At 41.6% G+C, this 14,361-nt stretch overlaps 5 protein-coding genes across 5 annotated transcripts; 2 read left to right on the plus strand and 3 right to left on the minus strand.

Moving 5' to 3' along the window:
* Positions 1-1,334: 1,334 nt before the first annotated feature.
* On the plus strand, positions 1,335-3,106 carry ATC70_005937 (uncharacterized protein; the record flags this gene model as incomplete). The annotated part of the gene is made up of 4 exons (XM_064825219.1): positions 1,335-1,521; positions 1,586-2,254; positions 2,311-2,726; positions 2,786-3,106. The coding sequence occupies 4 exons, from the start codon at positions 1,335-1,337 to the stop codon at positions 3,104-3,106; spliced, it is 1,593 nt and encodes a 530-aa protein (XP_064680596.1).
* A 453-nt stretch (positions 3,107-3,559) lies between these two features.
* NOC2_1 (Nucleolar Complex 2 protein) lies at positions 3,560-5,599 on the plus strand (the record flags this gene model as incomplete). Its single annotated transcript, XM_064825220.1, has 6 exons — positions 3,560-3,647; positions 3,727-3,854; positions 3,908-4,126; positions 4,188-4,431; positions 4,596-5,012; positions 5,073-5,599. The coding sequence occupies 6 exons, from the start codon at positions 3,560-3,562 to the stop codon at positions 5,597-5,599; spliced, it is 1,623 nt and encodes a 540-aa protein (XP_064680597.1).
* A 685-nt stretch (positions 5,600-6,284) lies between these two features.
* TPK2_5 (cAMP-dependent protein kinase catalytic subunit) lies at positions 6,285-6,647 on the minus strand (the record flags this gene model as incomplete). Its single annotated transcript, XM_064825221.1, has 2 exons — positions 6,285-6,287; positions 6,348-6,647. 2 exons carry the CDS (start codon positions 6,645-6,647, stop codon positions 6,285-6,287), a joined length of 303 nt encoding a protein of 100 aa, XP_064680598.1.
* Positions 6,648-7,257: 610 nt separating this feature from the next.
* Positions 7,258-7,822, minus strand: ATC70_005940 (uncharacterized protein; the record flags this gene model as incomplete). The annotated part of the gene is made up of 3 exons (XM_064825222.1): positions 7,258-7,469; positions 7,542-7,737; positions 7,793-7,822. The coding sequence occupies 3 exons, from the start codon at positions 7,820-7,822 to the stop codon at positions 7,258-7,260; spliced, it is 438 nt and encodes a 145-aa protein (XP_064680599.1).
* A 163-nt stretch (positions 7,823-7,985) lies between these two features.
* PRS4_1 (ribose phosphate diphosphokinase subunit prs4) lies at positions 7,986-11,928 on the minus strand (the record flags this gene model as incomplete). The annotated part of the gene is made up of 7 exons (XM_064825223.1): positions 7,986-8,332; positions 8,392-8,623; positions 8,686-10,934; positions 10,986-11,295; positions 11,362-11,570; positions 11,637-11,772; positions 11,842-11,928. 7 exons carry the CDS (start codon positions 11,926-11,928, stop codon positions 7,986-7,988), a joined length of 3,570 nt encoding a protein of 1,189 aa, XP_064680600.1.
* Between the last annotated feature and the right edge of the window lie 2,433 nt (positions 11,929-14,361).

Below are 14,361 nucleotides of genomic sequence, written 5' to 3' on the forward strand. Positions count from 1 at the left end.
TACCAAGTGCAGCATACTTTTGCCATTTTGATCTGATGTTTTTGTCAAGTTCATATCAATTGTGATTATTTTTTGCTTTGTTTGCATTCAAAATCCGGCAACAATAGATGAAGAGTAGTGTGCAATCTTTCTACTAGGAAAAGGAGCATTCAATTATTAATTACCGGTATTTATTGTTTTTTGTATGTCATGTCACACACAAGCTGCTTCGTTCTGCTGATGGCAGCCCATTGTTGTTAGGACCGAAGCAACAAAGAACGATATAGAAAGAGCGACTACAAGCCTTCAATATCATTTGATCAGCAAACCAAGATTAATAAGCCATTGCGATCTATGCTGCAACGTACAATTTCATCTTTAATATTTATAGCATGGTACATTTAGAATGCATTTTGGTGGATAACATGCTTCATGTTAACAGGTTTCTGTAGCCTTTAGGAATGTCACAATTGATGTCCTGAATATACAAATGTATATCTACTGAAGTAGTTTAATTATTGCGCGCTCTCTTTTCTTTGCAAGATCGCACGCTGCTCTCTAATTATGCAACCATGTTTCCTGTAAGCTCTCTGTCATGCCTTCACTCAATAACAATGAAACAATCTCTGGAATGTAGCAGTGGATGAGAAGACGCATCTGTGTAAAATACTAATATCAAGCTATATGAAGCATTTGCGTATGAATAATTTGATTTCTCAGGGTAGAGGGTCCTTGAAATATTCGCTCATTTGTTGTACTCAATGCTTAAGGGGCTTGAGGCTCTCGTTGCACACAATGGGTTGTTTGGATTTCAAAGGCTACATGCGCCATGCTGATCCGAATAGTACTATAGCAAAATCTACAGGCTTTGACTTCAGGGCCAAGACACAATGATGATTCAAGAATCTAACAGAGTAACATAACGGCATAGCAGATACATGGACATGGAACAGTCTCTCCTCACATCGTTAACTGTAGATTCTCTTGCAGAATTGACACTCCTCTTGAAGCGAAAAAAGTGTTTAGTAATGATTGGAAGATAAATGAAGCTTTGGGTAGTACCTTCTTTTAGACCTTTCAAGCAATTTTGGCTGGTAAAAACTCTGGTGTGTGTCCTAATCCATAAAAGGCATGCATCTAATTTTACATTTAAAAGCGAAATTCATCAACGACATCCCCACCCCTTCTTTTCTCTTTCTCTGACACACTCCCTTTTTTTTTTTTTTTCGTAATATATGCCAACAGCTGCTTACATATTCTCAACTCTTGACGACGAACCTATAGTACCCACTCGCAGTGATTTCCATATAAACAACGATAGCACTGAATTGAAAAGAAGAACATCCTCTTTTCATATGGATCATCAAACGACAAGCACAACTTTACGTACCTCCAACAAGAAACCAGTGACCAAGGATGATTTGGAAGAACTGGAGTTGGATTCGTTTATCAAAGACGCTAAAAAGGACGACATCATTATAGAAGAAGCTCAAACACTGAATCCTAGAGATTATGGCAACTTTGCCCTGCTCGTCACATTATGTAAGTTGATGTGATTCACTACGAAACTCATTGCCATCTAATGCATCCTCTCTCTCTACCATAGATTTATTACAGGGTATTCCTATCGGCCTCTGCTTTGGCTCGATTCCATTCCTACTGAAAGCAAAACTATCTTATTCCCAAATCGCCATCTTTTCATTATCATCATGGCCCTACTCACTCAAACTATTATGGTCACCTATTGTCGACGCAGTGTATACACCCAAACTGGGCCGCCGTAAATCCTGGATTGTGCCTATTCAAATCCTCACAGGCATTCTGTTTTATTTCCTCGGCAACAACATCGACGCCATGATGAATGCAGATCATGTCCCTATTTATGCATTGACCTACTCCTTCTTGACGACCATCTTCTTTTGCGCCACTCAAGATATCGCTGTCGATGGCTGGGCACTCACACTGTTATCAAAGGAGTCCTTATCGTACGCATCCACAGCACAAACGATCGGTCTCAACTGTGGCTATTTCTTGTCATTCACCGTGTTCCTCAGTTTCAATTCGTCGGAATTCAGCAACAAATATTTGCGCAGCGTGCCTCAGGAGCTAGGTGTACTGCAATTGGGATCCTACATGCGATTCTGGTCCGTCATGTATATGGTGGTTACTGCCTATCTAGTATTTTGCAAAAAGGAAACAGACATCAAGGACGAGGAAGCACAATTGGGTATTCGAGGAGTGTATTCGACTATTTGGAAGATTTGCAAACTGCCACGTAGGTTTAATGTGTTGGATGGGATCGCAATGTGTTATTTACCGTGATATTTTTAGACATGCGCTCTTACGTTGGTGTTTTATTGGTATCCAAAATTGGCTTTATCTGTCATGAAGCTGTAACATCGCTCAAATTGTTGGAAAAAGGATTCTCAAGAGAGGATTTAGCATTATCAGTGTTATTGGATTTCCCACTGCAGATCTTTTTTGGCTATTATGCCGCAAAATGGTCGAATGGAGCTCGGCCACTGAAGCCTTGGTTGTATGCGTTTTACGGCCGTCTGGCATGTTCAGCATTGGGTATGTTGATTGTTGCTGGATACCCTCAAGATCAGCCTGTCAGTGCGTTTTATTTCGGGATGATTATGCTCTCTACAGTGCTGAGCTCTTTTATGTCGACTGTTCAATTTGTCAGCATCTCTGCGTTTATGACAGGTATTGCAGATCCCATCATTGGCGGTACCTATATGACAGTAAGTAATAGACTATACCACTCGCAGAACTGGAAGCACTCATGCATCGATTAAATTAGTTGCTCAACACATTCAGTAACTTTGGAGGAACTTGGCCCAAGTTTTTCGTATTGGAAGCAGTGGATTACTTTACAGTCAACACATGCTCTGTACCAAACGAGGCAGGTGAATTCCTATCATGTACAACAGAAACCGGCAAAGATTGGTGCAAACAAGTCAATGGCACATGTCAATTAGAACGGGATGGCTATTTCATTGTGGGCACATTATGTGTGGTACTGGGCTTGGTCATGCTGTTGGCTTATATCAAACCCATTGTCAAGAGATTAGAGAAATATCCCAAGAAGATGTGGAGACTCAATCCAGAAGGCAAAGAGTAGAAGAAAAAAAAAATAAAAATAAAAATAAAAATAAAAAATAAAAGTCCTACTTGGAACTTTCAAATACTAGGCAAAGCAGCGGTTGTATTTTTAATGGTGTGTGGACAGGGACAGACTGGTCATCGCTATTTGCATTGTCAACTGTGGAGAAGAGTGGTGATCTGATCTGTCACTAGCATGAGCTCAATTTATCAACGCCCAAAGATCTCAGTGCCTAAAAGAGCACAATAGACCACCAGATCAGTTCTGAATGTTGTACTACTCCCCTCCGATGCAGCTACCGGACCATCATTGTGTAGTTGCATGCAGGTTGATTCCACAGGCACCATCTTATACTCCAGTTTTTTACACAGTCTCCCTTCCCCGCTTGATTGTTTTCTTTTTTGTCTCTCTCTCTTTTCTGCACTTTCTTTTCTTCTTATCACAATAAGCAAAGCATAGCCTACCGCAACAATGAAGACACTATGCATCATAGTACTGTCATTATGTAGTCTAGTCTCTGCCAGCCTATTCTCCTCAAGCGATGTCTACATATCTTCAAGTAATCGTATAAAAAGATTTGTTGTTTAAATAATCCAGTAGTAAATATATATATAAATCCTACCTACCCCCCATTGTAGATCCAGTTTTGATATACTCGAATGGTTCAGTCATCAATCTACAAAATACAGTGCTTCATCAGAAAGATTACAAGTCTGGCATTGTGCCGTTTGAAAATCTAACAGCGCCCGATACGTCAGGACTTGAAGTATGTATGCGTGGAAAAAGCTTCATGACATGAAATTAACTAGATGTGTATAGGGAACGCTGTACGATAGAGGCTATTCATGCCAATTAAATGCATCTTTCACTGTGAGACCACCGTCTGTTTCATTCTTACCAAGTAAAATTGCACTGGTGAAGAAAGGTGGAGGGTGTAATTTCTATGAAAAGGTGTACTATTCAGAGTTGGATGGTGCCAAAGGTGTCATAATCTACGATGATATTCCATTCAGAGATGATGATACCTCAGGATCCATGGTAAGCTATTGCTATTTCACACAAAAGAGTGGAGAGACACTCATGAGAGTTGATGGCATAGAAAATCATCAAAGGAAACCTCACTATCAGCATGTACTATGTAGACTTGAACATTGGGCTGGAACTGCTCAGCTTACTTGAATACACATCATCTCAGCCTATCAATACAACATTTGACAATTCGTCTACTTTTCAACCTGCTATAAACCTCGTGATGCATCCTGCTGTTGGTGGCTTCCCTAGTGCTTGGGAATTCACATTGATCATAGTGGTTGCATTATTAGCCATCAGTTTTCTAGCTTCAGGTATGTGTTGTTGATTGATGTTCCGAAATACTAAATTTAGTAACCCTTTCTATCATATAAACACCCTTCTTGTCATGCATTTTCTTGTCTCTCTCTCTCTCTCTCTCTCTCTCTTGCTCTCTTTACTTGCAAAATTCAACACAATATGACGATATTTCAACTAGTTGGTATGCACTGGCATCTTTGGCGCATCAGACGTCGTCAACGTGCCTTATTCGAAAATGGTCTATTGGAAACTGCCAACATCCAGCAAGTTCAGAAAAGAACAATTGATCCTGCATCCTTATCCTTATTTCCTACCCGAATTATTGGAGATGAACCGAACTTGGAATTGTCTCGTGTAGAGTCTACTCGGTCAACAAAGGCTTTAGAAAATGCTGAATTACTATCATCATCAATTGTCATACCCATTGCTACACCAACTCTAACAGCCAATGCCACGAGCAGCAGCACGACTACACCCGCAGCAGCTCGAAGCGATGAATTTGACGATGCTTGTGTCATTTGTTTGGACGAATTTGCCTTGGGAGATCAAGTTCGCAAACTGCCGTGTGGCCATGAGTACCATTGTGAATGTATAGGTAAGGACGAATGACACATGAAAAGGAGAGACCACAGATCAAGTGCTAACCAGTGCTTAGATCCATGGCTGACCATAAAATCTGCTTCGTGTCCATTATGCAAACATGATTGTGCCTTGGATGTGCCAAAAACGGAAGCAGATGAAGATGAGTTGGAACAAGCAGAGAGACGCTTCTCTGAAAATACTGACAATCCTGAGCGAGACACCCTCCCACCTACGTCGACGCCATCACCACCTCCTCCATCGTATCATTCCTTTTTCTCGTCACTGAGATCCAGCCATAATGGGTCGCCCTCAAGTGCCTTTGGTCCTACCATCAGTGCCGATCGAGCGGAAGAGTTTAGTAGATCATGGATGGCTAGAAGTCTACCACGAAATATGCGTCGTCAGATTCACGAAGCTGCACAACAAGCAGCGGCTGCAAACCGAGAAAGTGTGATTGAATTACCTGCTCGTATGACCAATAATACCCCAGAGCAAATCATGTCTGTTAATATACCTGTTGTTGAACCCTCAACACCTCCTCCATCAAGTTCTCGTTGGAACCGAATGCGCTCTACCATTTCTTCGTTTGGTCGTCGTTAATTAGCTTATTTTCTAATACTGATATACATACATTTTAAATATAAATACTCTTTTCATCATCATGTCATTTGCTGTTATTGTATTTTGTCATGTGTTGTTTGTTTCTTAAAAACCTGTACTAGCCGATGTTGATTTTTTAAGCCCAAGGTAAATACTATCTATCCGCAAGTGAATTCAGTTGACCATGAGAAACATCAATTACATCTCGTGCCCCTGAATCAAATTTTGGTGATATCAGGATGACGTTGTATAGGTAGAAATGGCAAATGAGCAAAGCTGATCGCAAGCAACACTTGCAAGAGAGCATAAGGATGGTCTCGGGTATCAATTAAAGCGATAAACGTATATTTAAAACCCTGAAAGACATTTTTTACTATACGAATTTAGTTGGAGCAGCCAACCTAGAACGATGTATGCCAAAAAAAAAAAAAAAAAAAAAAAAGCTTATTTTGGATCCATGATTTGACGCAATAAATAGGCTCTCGATAGATGTCAAATGAAATTACGTTGTATGCTCTCAGGGATTTACAGCCCACACAAACCCTTCTATTGAACAATCGACATCACATTACCCAATCCACTAGACTAAAATAACTGTAATTACAACTTGCAAAAAGTAAGAATTTCTTTTATTGTTTGATCAAAAGAAAACATGATTGAAAGATGATGTTGAAAAGTGGATTATTTACTACAAAATCATACATTAGCACAACAAATTCCTATATAAAATACATACAGATAAACTTACTTGCTTCATGGCATCCTTCTTACCCTTGCGTTCAAGGATAGCGAGACGAGACTTGTCCAACTTGAGGTTGGTAACAACAACCTTGGAGGGAGAGATACCAATAGGGGCAGTGGCACCGTTAACCTTCTCGCGAGAGACACGGTCAATGTGGATAACCCACTTCTTACGGTAGACTTGGACAATCTTACCCTCACGGCCCTTGTAAGTACCGCGGACAACCATAACCTCATCATCCTTACGGACAGGAATGGAACGAACGCTGTGCTTCTCACGGAGTTCCTTGGACAAAGGAGCACTCATGATCTTACGACGGACATCGGAGGTGGCAGCGAAGTGAGCCTTTCTGCTCTTTCTGCGAGAGGAGCTAACATCTATAGAAGGTTGTTTAGTTTAACTGTTCTGGCCACGTTGCCACATTTGACAAAGAGTAAGAGAGAAAGAGAGAGAGAGAGAGAGAGAGAAGTACGGGTGCTTTGAGTAGAGTTGTAGGTAGTTGCTTATGGTCAACATTACAGGGTAATCAATTCCAAATGTCGCAAACTGATAGCCCATCACATCCATCCCCGAGCATCCATCCAGTCATGACATCCATGCATCCATCTTCTTTCTCTCTGGTTTTCTCCTTGTCAATGTGTATCTGATGTGATCGTACCAGCACTGAACTTCATTGTTGTATCAAGACGTGTGTGCACGGAAAGGAGGATTCATTTGCTTGCCTGATACTCCAACTGATTTGAATGACCACCCAGCGTCCCAATGTTGGCGCCCTTCTTCTTGCGGAGACTGTAATGAGCGAACCTGTTGATGTGTAGCCATGTCCGGGACAGCCTTCAAAATGTGCATTAAAAAAAAAAAAAAAAAAAAAAAGTACAATTACATTTATTATATGAATCAGTTTGAGTGTATCTATCTAATGATGCTTTTGCTTGTTGGCTCCATTGTCTTGCTTTAGAAATGCCTTGACTTGACCAGCAGTAGCAGTGTACCAGGCATACAAGACAAAGGCCTGAATGCCATGGAATGCGGATAACCCCCAACTGGTCTCTACTGGAAGAGGTCCATCGTTGCGAGATTGGAATACAACCAAGGTCATGATCATATGGTAAAACAAGAAACCAGCAGCTATTGTTACAAGTCAGAATGAATGAGCTGACTTGATCTCCCCATTTGCCAATGCATCCCAAAATCTCTTACCTGCACCACGCTTGCAAGGCAACATGTTGGGCATATCACGACACAATAAACTAATAATGGCAATACAAGCAACGCCAGCACCATAGAAACGCAACAGCAACACTTGCGTCAGATCTAATTCATGAGGTATGATAAATGTGGTTGCATGGGGAAGCAGCAGCAATTGAAGGGCAATGGCAGCTTGAATAACACCATGCTGAAGACGAATGTGAGTAGGGTGACGCTTATACGGACAGCACACAGCAACTTACAGCAGCAAAGATGGTATTGAGTGCAGACATGATGTTTGATGATGAATGAAGAAAAGAAAACGTTTGAAATTTAGACGCTGTCTCATTGTATGAAGCTTATGAAAATCAACCATTTATTGGGCCAATTTGGCCCCAATATCATGGGGATGGAGTCACATTGGATGCGGAAGGAAATTTTATTCGGGCTACATGCTTAATCTTGATGCTTCTTTGCGTTTCTGAACTTGAGTTCCTGAGAAGCCAAGTCAAAGATTCTATCATCGGAAGCGCTGATGCCTCTACGAGTATCACGAATGATCTTTTCCAGTTCAAACTTTTTCATGCTGCTGAATCTAGATGGTAGCTTTGAAGCAGACTGAGCCTTCTTCATTTGAGCAAGCTTGGAATCCAATGTGTCGAATAATGCCTTGATCTCTTCATCCTTGGTCTGCAGATAGTCTTGCTTATCTTGCAATTCATTCACCATGTTTGGACTCTCCAAAGGCTTCTCGAAATCATTGCTATTGATATAATCGCCAATGAGATTTCGGTCATCTTTCACTACATGGACAAGAATATAAGCTAAAGGAAGACAGCAAACGCTGCTAAATTCAACTCACTTTGTTCAGTTGCACGTGAGATTCTGATTGTCGATTCTTTGGTGTATTTAGCATCCATTTCAGCTGACTTGGCTCGACTGTTCAAGTCTTGGATGATGTTGAGCATTGAATCATTGTCTGCCATCTTCCACTCGCAATCGTAATCTTCAAAGGCATCTGCAGTCTTTGGATTGAACAGATCGTTGTTTCGTATGTACAGATCTTCTTGGATATTTTGCAAGAGCAAGGATGTCTATCAAGTTGTATCGTCAGTATTCAAAGGATCTCTTGAGAGATTCTTACCGTATTACTTACATTGTCCATGTCTTCAAGCGTGCTAAAGTACAACTCTTCAAACTCTGCTGCCATGGGCGTCAAATTCTTGCTTCTTGTATGAGGCTGAGCAGTTTGCTCTAATCTTTGTGGACGGAAAAACTTGATATCAGGCTTGACAGCAGCGATTCTCTCGGCTTCCAAGCGCTCCTCTTCAGCGATGCGCTCCTCTTTTAATCTCTTTTCCTCGGCGACGCGTTCTTCTTCTAATCTTTTGGCTCTAGCAATACGCTCATCTTCGATTCTTTTGGCTTCAGCAAGGCGCACTTCCTCTAATCTCTTTTCTTCTGCCAAACGTTTGTCTTCTGCAGCGCGCTTCTCGTCAGCGGCACGCTTCTCCTCCTCAATACGCTTCTCTTCTGCAAGGCGCTCTTCTTTAGCACGGCGCTCCTTCTCGGCTTGGCGCTCTTCTTCAGTAATAGCACGTTTCTGGGCCTCCTTCGCTTCCTCGTCATCCTCGTTGCTTTCTTGCTCTGACCCGGTTTGATCCTGCTCGTCAAAGTAGTCATCCTCAGAATTGACATCGTTCTGATAGCCGTCCTCATTGTCTTGATTACTGTCAGACTTTGTGAAATCACTGCCACTCTTGACATCCACATCATCATTGTCTAATGCTCTTTGAACTTGTTCAAATGACATGCTGCATCCTCCATCTTCGTTGTCCTTGTCTTGATCATCTTTTTCTTTGTCGTCGCTGGTGGTAGGAGAGAGAGGAGCCTGTTGGTCGCCCATATCAGATGCTAATTGTACAATGGGAGCAACAGCATCTTGTTCATCCTTGTTGTTAGTTGTAGTAGTCTCTTCTTCTTTTTCTTTGTGTGATAAAGCATCTGTAGGTGCTTCAGGCTCCTTCTCCTCAATAGGCTTTGCCAGAGTGTTGTTTTGTGATGGAACTGCATCAGTGGTACCTGTGGTTGGCAGGGGTGTCTCATCTTGAGGGGGCTTCTCTGATGACTTCTCTGATGGCTCTTCTATTTGCTTTGCCCCTTTAGCAGACTCATCCTCAGTATCCTTGGTTGTGGTTGACTTTGATGTAAATGTGCTCGGTGAGGTGAATGATTTGGCACCAAATAGGTTTTGGCCAGAGAGAGAAGGTTGACCAAATGTTGAAGATTGTCCAAATTTTGAGGGCTGTCCAAAGACTGAAGGCTGTCCAAAAGCTGAGGGTTGGCCAAATGTTGACGTAGACTGTAAATGTTCCTCATCACCGGTTGAGGATGCTTTTTCAGCTACAGTGCTTGTTTCAGACGCCAATGTGGAGGGAGCAAATGAGGTGGTAGTGCTTGCTTTCTTTGGTTGCTTCACCATATTCTTGAAACCTCCAAACGATGGAGTGTTGCCTGTATTTTGACCCATTTGTGGGGCTGCAGAACCGAAAGAAGAGGATCCAAATGCCGTAGTTGATCCAAATGCAGGTTGCCCAAAGCCAGAGGATTGGCCAAAGGTACTGGTGCTTCCAAAAGCAGAGACAGGCTGTGGTAATTTCGTTTCGGTGGAAGACGATCTAGCCAAGGAAGCAAACTTGGGTGCACTACCAGCTGCGTTGAAGCCAAAGGAGGGAGCAGCGCCAGTGTCATTGGCAAGAGCAAAGGCATTAGGCAGCTTGTTGTCGCTCTTGGTAGCAGGTGCTGTAGTGACACTGGTCGACTTTTGAGGCATTGGAATGGTGTTGAAATCCATGGCTTCTATCATCTTGTCATATTTGGCACCAGACTCTGCTAAGGCTGTGTTGTAGATATGGTACGAGAGCAAGAGTCCATCTGTAGTCATAATGTAAAGCACAGGCATGGGCGGGACCGGTGTATCATTTTCAGCAGGATCGAAAGGAGGTAGAGGCTCTGAAGCAGAATAATCAACAGCCAAACCAACAGGGTACGTATCCTCCACATCATCCGTAGACAGCGGTAAGCTGGGTGAATTCTCCAATATCCAAGTGGCCCACTGATCATCATCTCCTTGTCCGACTACATTCAACTCGTTTGCAGCAGCATTCGTAATAATGATCACTGTCTTTGCATCTGGCCCAATGTTGCGCACAACTGCTGTGTAAAAGTATTCCTTTGGACATTCCATAGCCAACACGGGAAGCACTTCGTCCATCAACACATACTTTTCCTCCTGCGTCTGCTTCTTGCGATTCACAATGTAAGGTCTGTGATTGTACTCTTCATCCACTTTGTGGGAATAAAAGACGAAAAATACATGGTTTTCAATCCAAACAAGCGTGTCCACTGTGTATGATCATCAGTACATGTTGCATTGAGCGAACTAAGCATGCTTACCAATGCGCTCGGATTGTGGGTCATTTTCTAAAGCCTCGGGTGGTGGCACCTCGTCCTTTTGGTTGCCTTCAATGTCGTATGTCATGATGGATCCAGCGGATGATCCACATGCAATCTGCTTTCCTTTGGGTGACCAGCAAATACTGTGGGCGTTGTGCATGATGGCAATCACATCATTGTTCTGGATCAGTTCGCAACGGTTGTCGTTGGTGAGAATGGCAATAATGTCAGGGTATGCTTCTGGGTTAGGCTGGAGACTAACGATTTCACAGCCTACGCTGTAAGTGTGTGATGGTGTAGCAGCTTCTTTCTACAGACATAGACAAGGCAATCAGTATGGCAAGTAAGTTATGCTATCCCCCTCGTTGATATATACCTGCTGAACGATATCATGGACGTTATATGTCAGGAGTGTACCACCGAGCACAGCGACAAACAATTGGAGTTGATCTGCTGATAAACTGACATGGTTGACTTTGCCTTGACTCACAACTACTTGAATGGTATTATCCAATTCAGCGATTTTCCCCTTTTGTGTCTGATAGATGATTTCTCTCATCTTTTGGCTGTGTCCAAGACAAAAGCCTATAGTAGTGTTGATAGTGTTGAATGACACCTATGCAGTTTGTAGATGGGCATACACACACTTACCATTTGCAGTGGCAGCAATAAAGTAACCATAACTACTTGAACATGCTAATAAAGATATGTGGTTTTTGGTTTGAGCTACTTGAGCGTCTGGTAGTTTGATCTTGACATCGGGCACAAGACTCTTGATTTCGAAAAACTAAATGTCATGAGAGAAGTGTGTCAGTCAGCTCTAGTTGAAACGCCAATTAAAGCATTGAATAATTACACTGGCATCTTTTTGCTGTCCTTCTTGAGATGTATCGTATGTATCCTCTGCTTCGTTCAAAGCACCGAATGGGTTGGCATCTGACATGGTGTGATGGGTTTCAATAGGCGTAAACGCGATGTTGGTTAAACAAGAAGAAAAAGAAAAAAAAGGGTGTCTTGATGGGATTCCCGCGTTTACAATGATGTTCGGATAAGGGTTACTTCTCCGCCACCTGTGTCAATGCTGTCATGTTTGCAACAATATACCACGATGAGCAAACAACTTGCGACATATCTGAATCATTCATTAGGTTAGAATTCATGTGTTTCATCAGCTGATATATCCCATTGAAAGTGGCTTCTCATTAGTGGCAGGTGCGTGTTTCACGGTGGATGGTAGCCATAGATCCATTACTGCACGCAGCGGTAAAAGCTTCTCATGGTCACTCATGCATGCTTTGCTCATGAAAGGCGTATCAATCACTTAGAGTTACTCAATTATGCGCTGTATGGACGGTCTGCTATGAAAAAGTATGATAAATTAAGTAAATTTGTCGCAAAGTTGTAGATCTCCACGTCTTGTAATGCATTGGCAAGACTCGCTAACGTTGAATGATTATCCGATAATAGTTGCTTGTAAGCTGTAATATGCATTCTTACTCCTGAGCATGGATTGTGCACGATAATTTCTAGATAACAGACCTTGTTATGCTATTTTACGCCGATATCTAGTAGTACACAACCATGTAAATCAACCTCAAGCTGAGTACAAAGTATATTTCGAGTTTTATGCGATCCCAAACATCGAAATCAATGAGGACAGTGCATTTTCAATCTGAAAGACGTATCAGAATAGCATTTTTGCTCCATTTAAACAGCAAAGCATGGTAGGATTTGAACTATATTCGAGAGCATGTTTCTCGCGTAATATGCCGTTTTAGACTGCCAGAGTGACACCAAACGGTTTCTTTTGATCAGTACTTGCTATCTAATACGTTACCTCGATTTTTTTTTTTGAGTGATAATACCAAGGTCGATTTTCCATGAGGTACCCTTCAGGGAAATTTTCAAAAATCAAACGATCGCATTTTTCACCCAAAAAGCAAAGAATTTTGTTATGGTGTTTATAAGATCAAAATGATGCTTGAAGCTGGGCGCAACATCCAAGAGTGTTTTTTCGCGAGTTACATAGGCAAAAAGTTAAATTTCCCGCCATTAATTGATTTTCAAACTTTCAGGGATTGCTCTGTGGCTTTAGTGAAAAAGTTGGTTGTGAATGGCACCATAAGATGCGCCTTAAAAAGAGGGTCAAAAAAGTATATGAGTGATAGGTATCGCAATTATGAGTAATTACGTCGAATCTTGATCCAAAGATAAAACTGTGTCAAATCAAGTCGAAATTGAATTACTTTGTTTAGAAAGGTATAGCGGCGATTTAATCAATTTTGGCGCTGAGAAATGCTTTTGTTCAACACTATGGAGGCAATTGACGAATGCATTGCTGTAAAACGTTCAAAAAAAAAGTAGACAAGCTAATCATATCCTTTCAAAATTTTAAAGAATTGTGTGCTGTACAAGGCGAATGAAACCACCGGCAAAGCCGGCAATGAGGAGGGGGTTTGGGGGAAGAACATAACGCGTCTAATTCAACACTTGATAGCATTAGTATATAGTAGGGGGGGTTTTACCGTAGCGAAGCAAAGGTGCAAAGCCATGGTAATAAGGAGTAATTCAACACTTGGTAACATTGATTTATATGAGGGATTGATCGCAGCGAAGCAAAGATGCAAACCTATGACAACTAAGCATCCAATCCAGCATTTGATAGCATTGATCTATACGAGGGCTTAACTGTTGCGGGTCGAATATGCAAAACCATAGTATCTAAGCAGCAGATTCGATTTCTCGTTTTCTTTATTAATAATGGATTGTTTAAAATCTACTTATATAGCAGACTTTTACTATTACTAATTTGAAATGTCTACGGCGACAGCCTTCAGGGCGACACCGTCATCGAGTGTAGCGAGATTGCATCTAATTCAACATTTGGTAACATTCATTTATAAGAAGGTTTTACCATAGCAAGGCGAAGGTGCAAAGCCATAGTGTTCAAGCAGCAAATTTGGGTTTTTATTTCCATTGTTAATAAGCTTACCAGCAACATAGCGTATCAAAACTTGCATGAATCAGCTTTAACGAAATAAATATGCCTCCTTATTCGAATTAAAAATTGCTCAAGCTACGGAACTGCCTTTCCAGTAAATTGCAGGTACCAAAGATGTGATTTATGCCGCGTAAACAAACTCTATAGAGCAATACATAATCAAATTTGACAGCTTTCAAGCCTTCATATCTTGGCGTGTAGACCTTTATGAGCCGCCGGAATGACGCCAAACAATTGTACTTGAGTAGTAGTAACCTCCTTACACCTTTGTTCAACCTCTTGGGCCAAAAAAAAACATGGCCAAAAATCGACCAAAAAGCATGAGGTACCCCTCATAGTTTTTATCGAAAATCAAACGATCGCGTTTTTCACCTT

The sequence above is a fragment of the Mucor velutinosus genome (genome assembly GCF_035048745.1).
Source record: "Mucor velutinosus strain NIH1002 chromosome Unknown tig00001544, whole genome shotgun sequence".
In the NCBI taxonomy this organism is placed as follows: domain Eukaryota; kingdom Fungi; phylum Mucoromycota; class Mucoromycetes; order Mucorales; family Mucoraceae; genus Mucor; species Mucor velutinosus.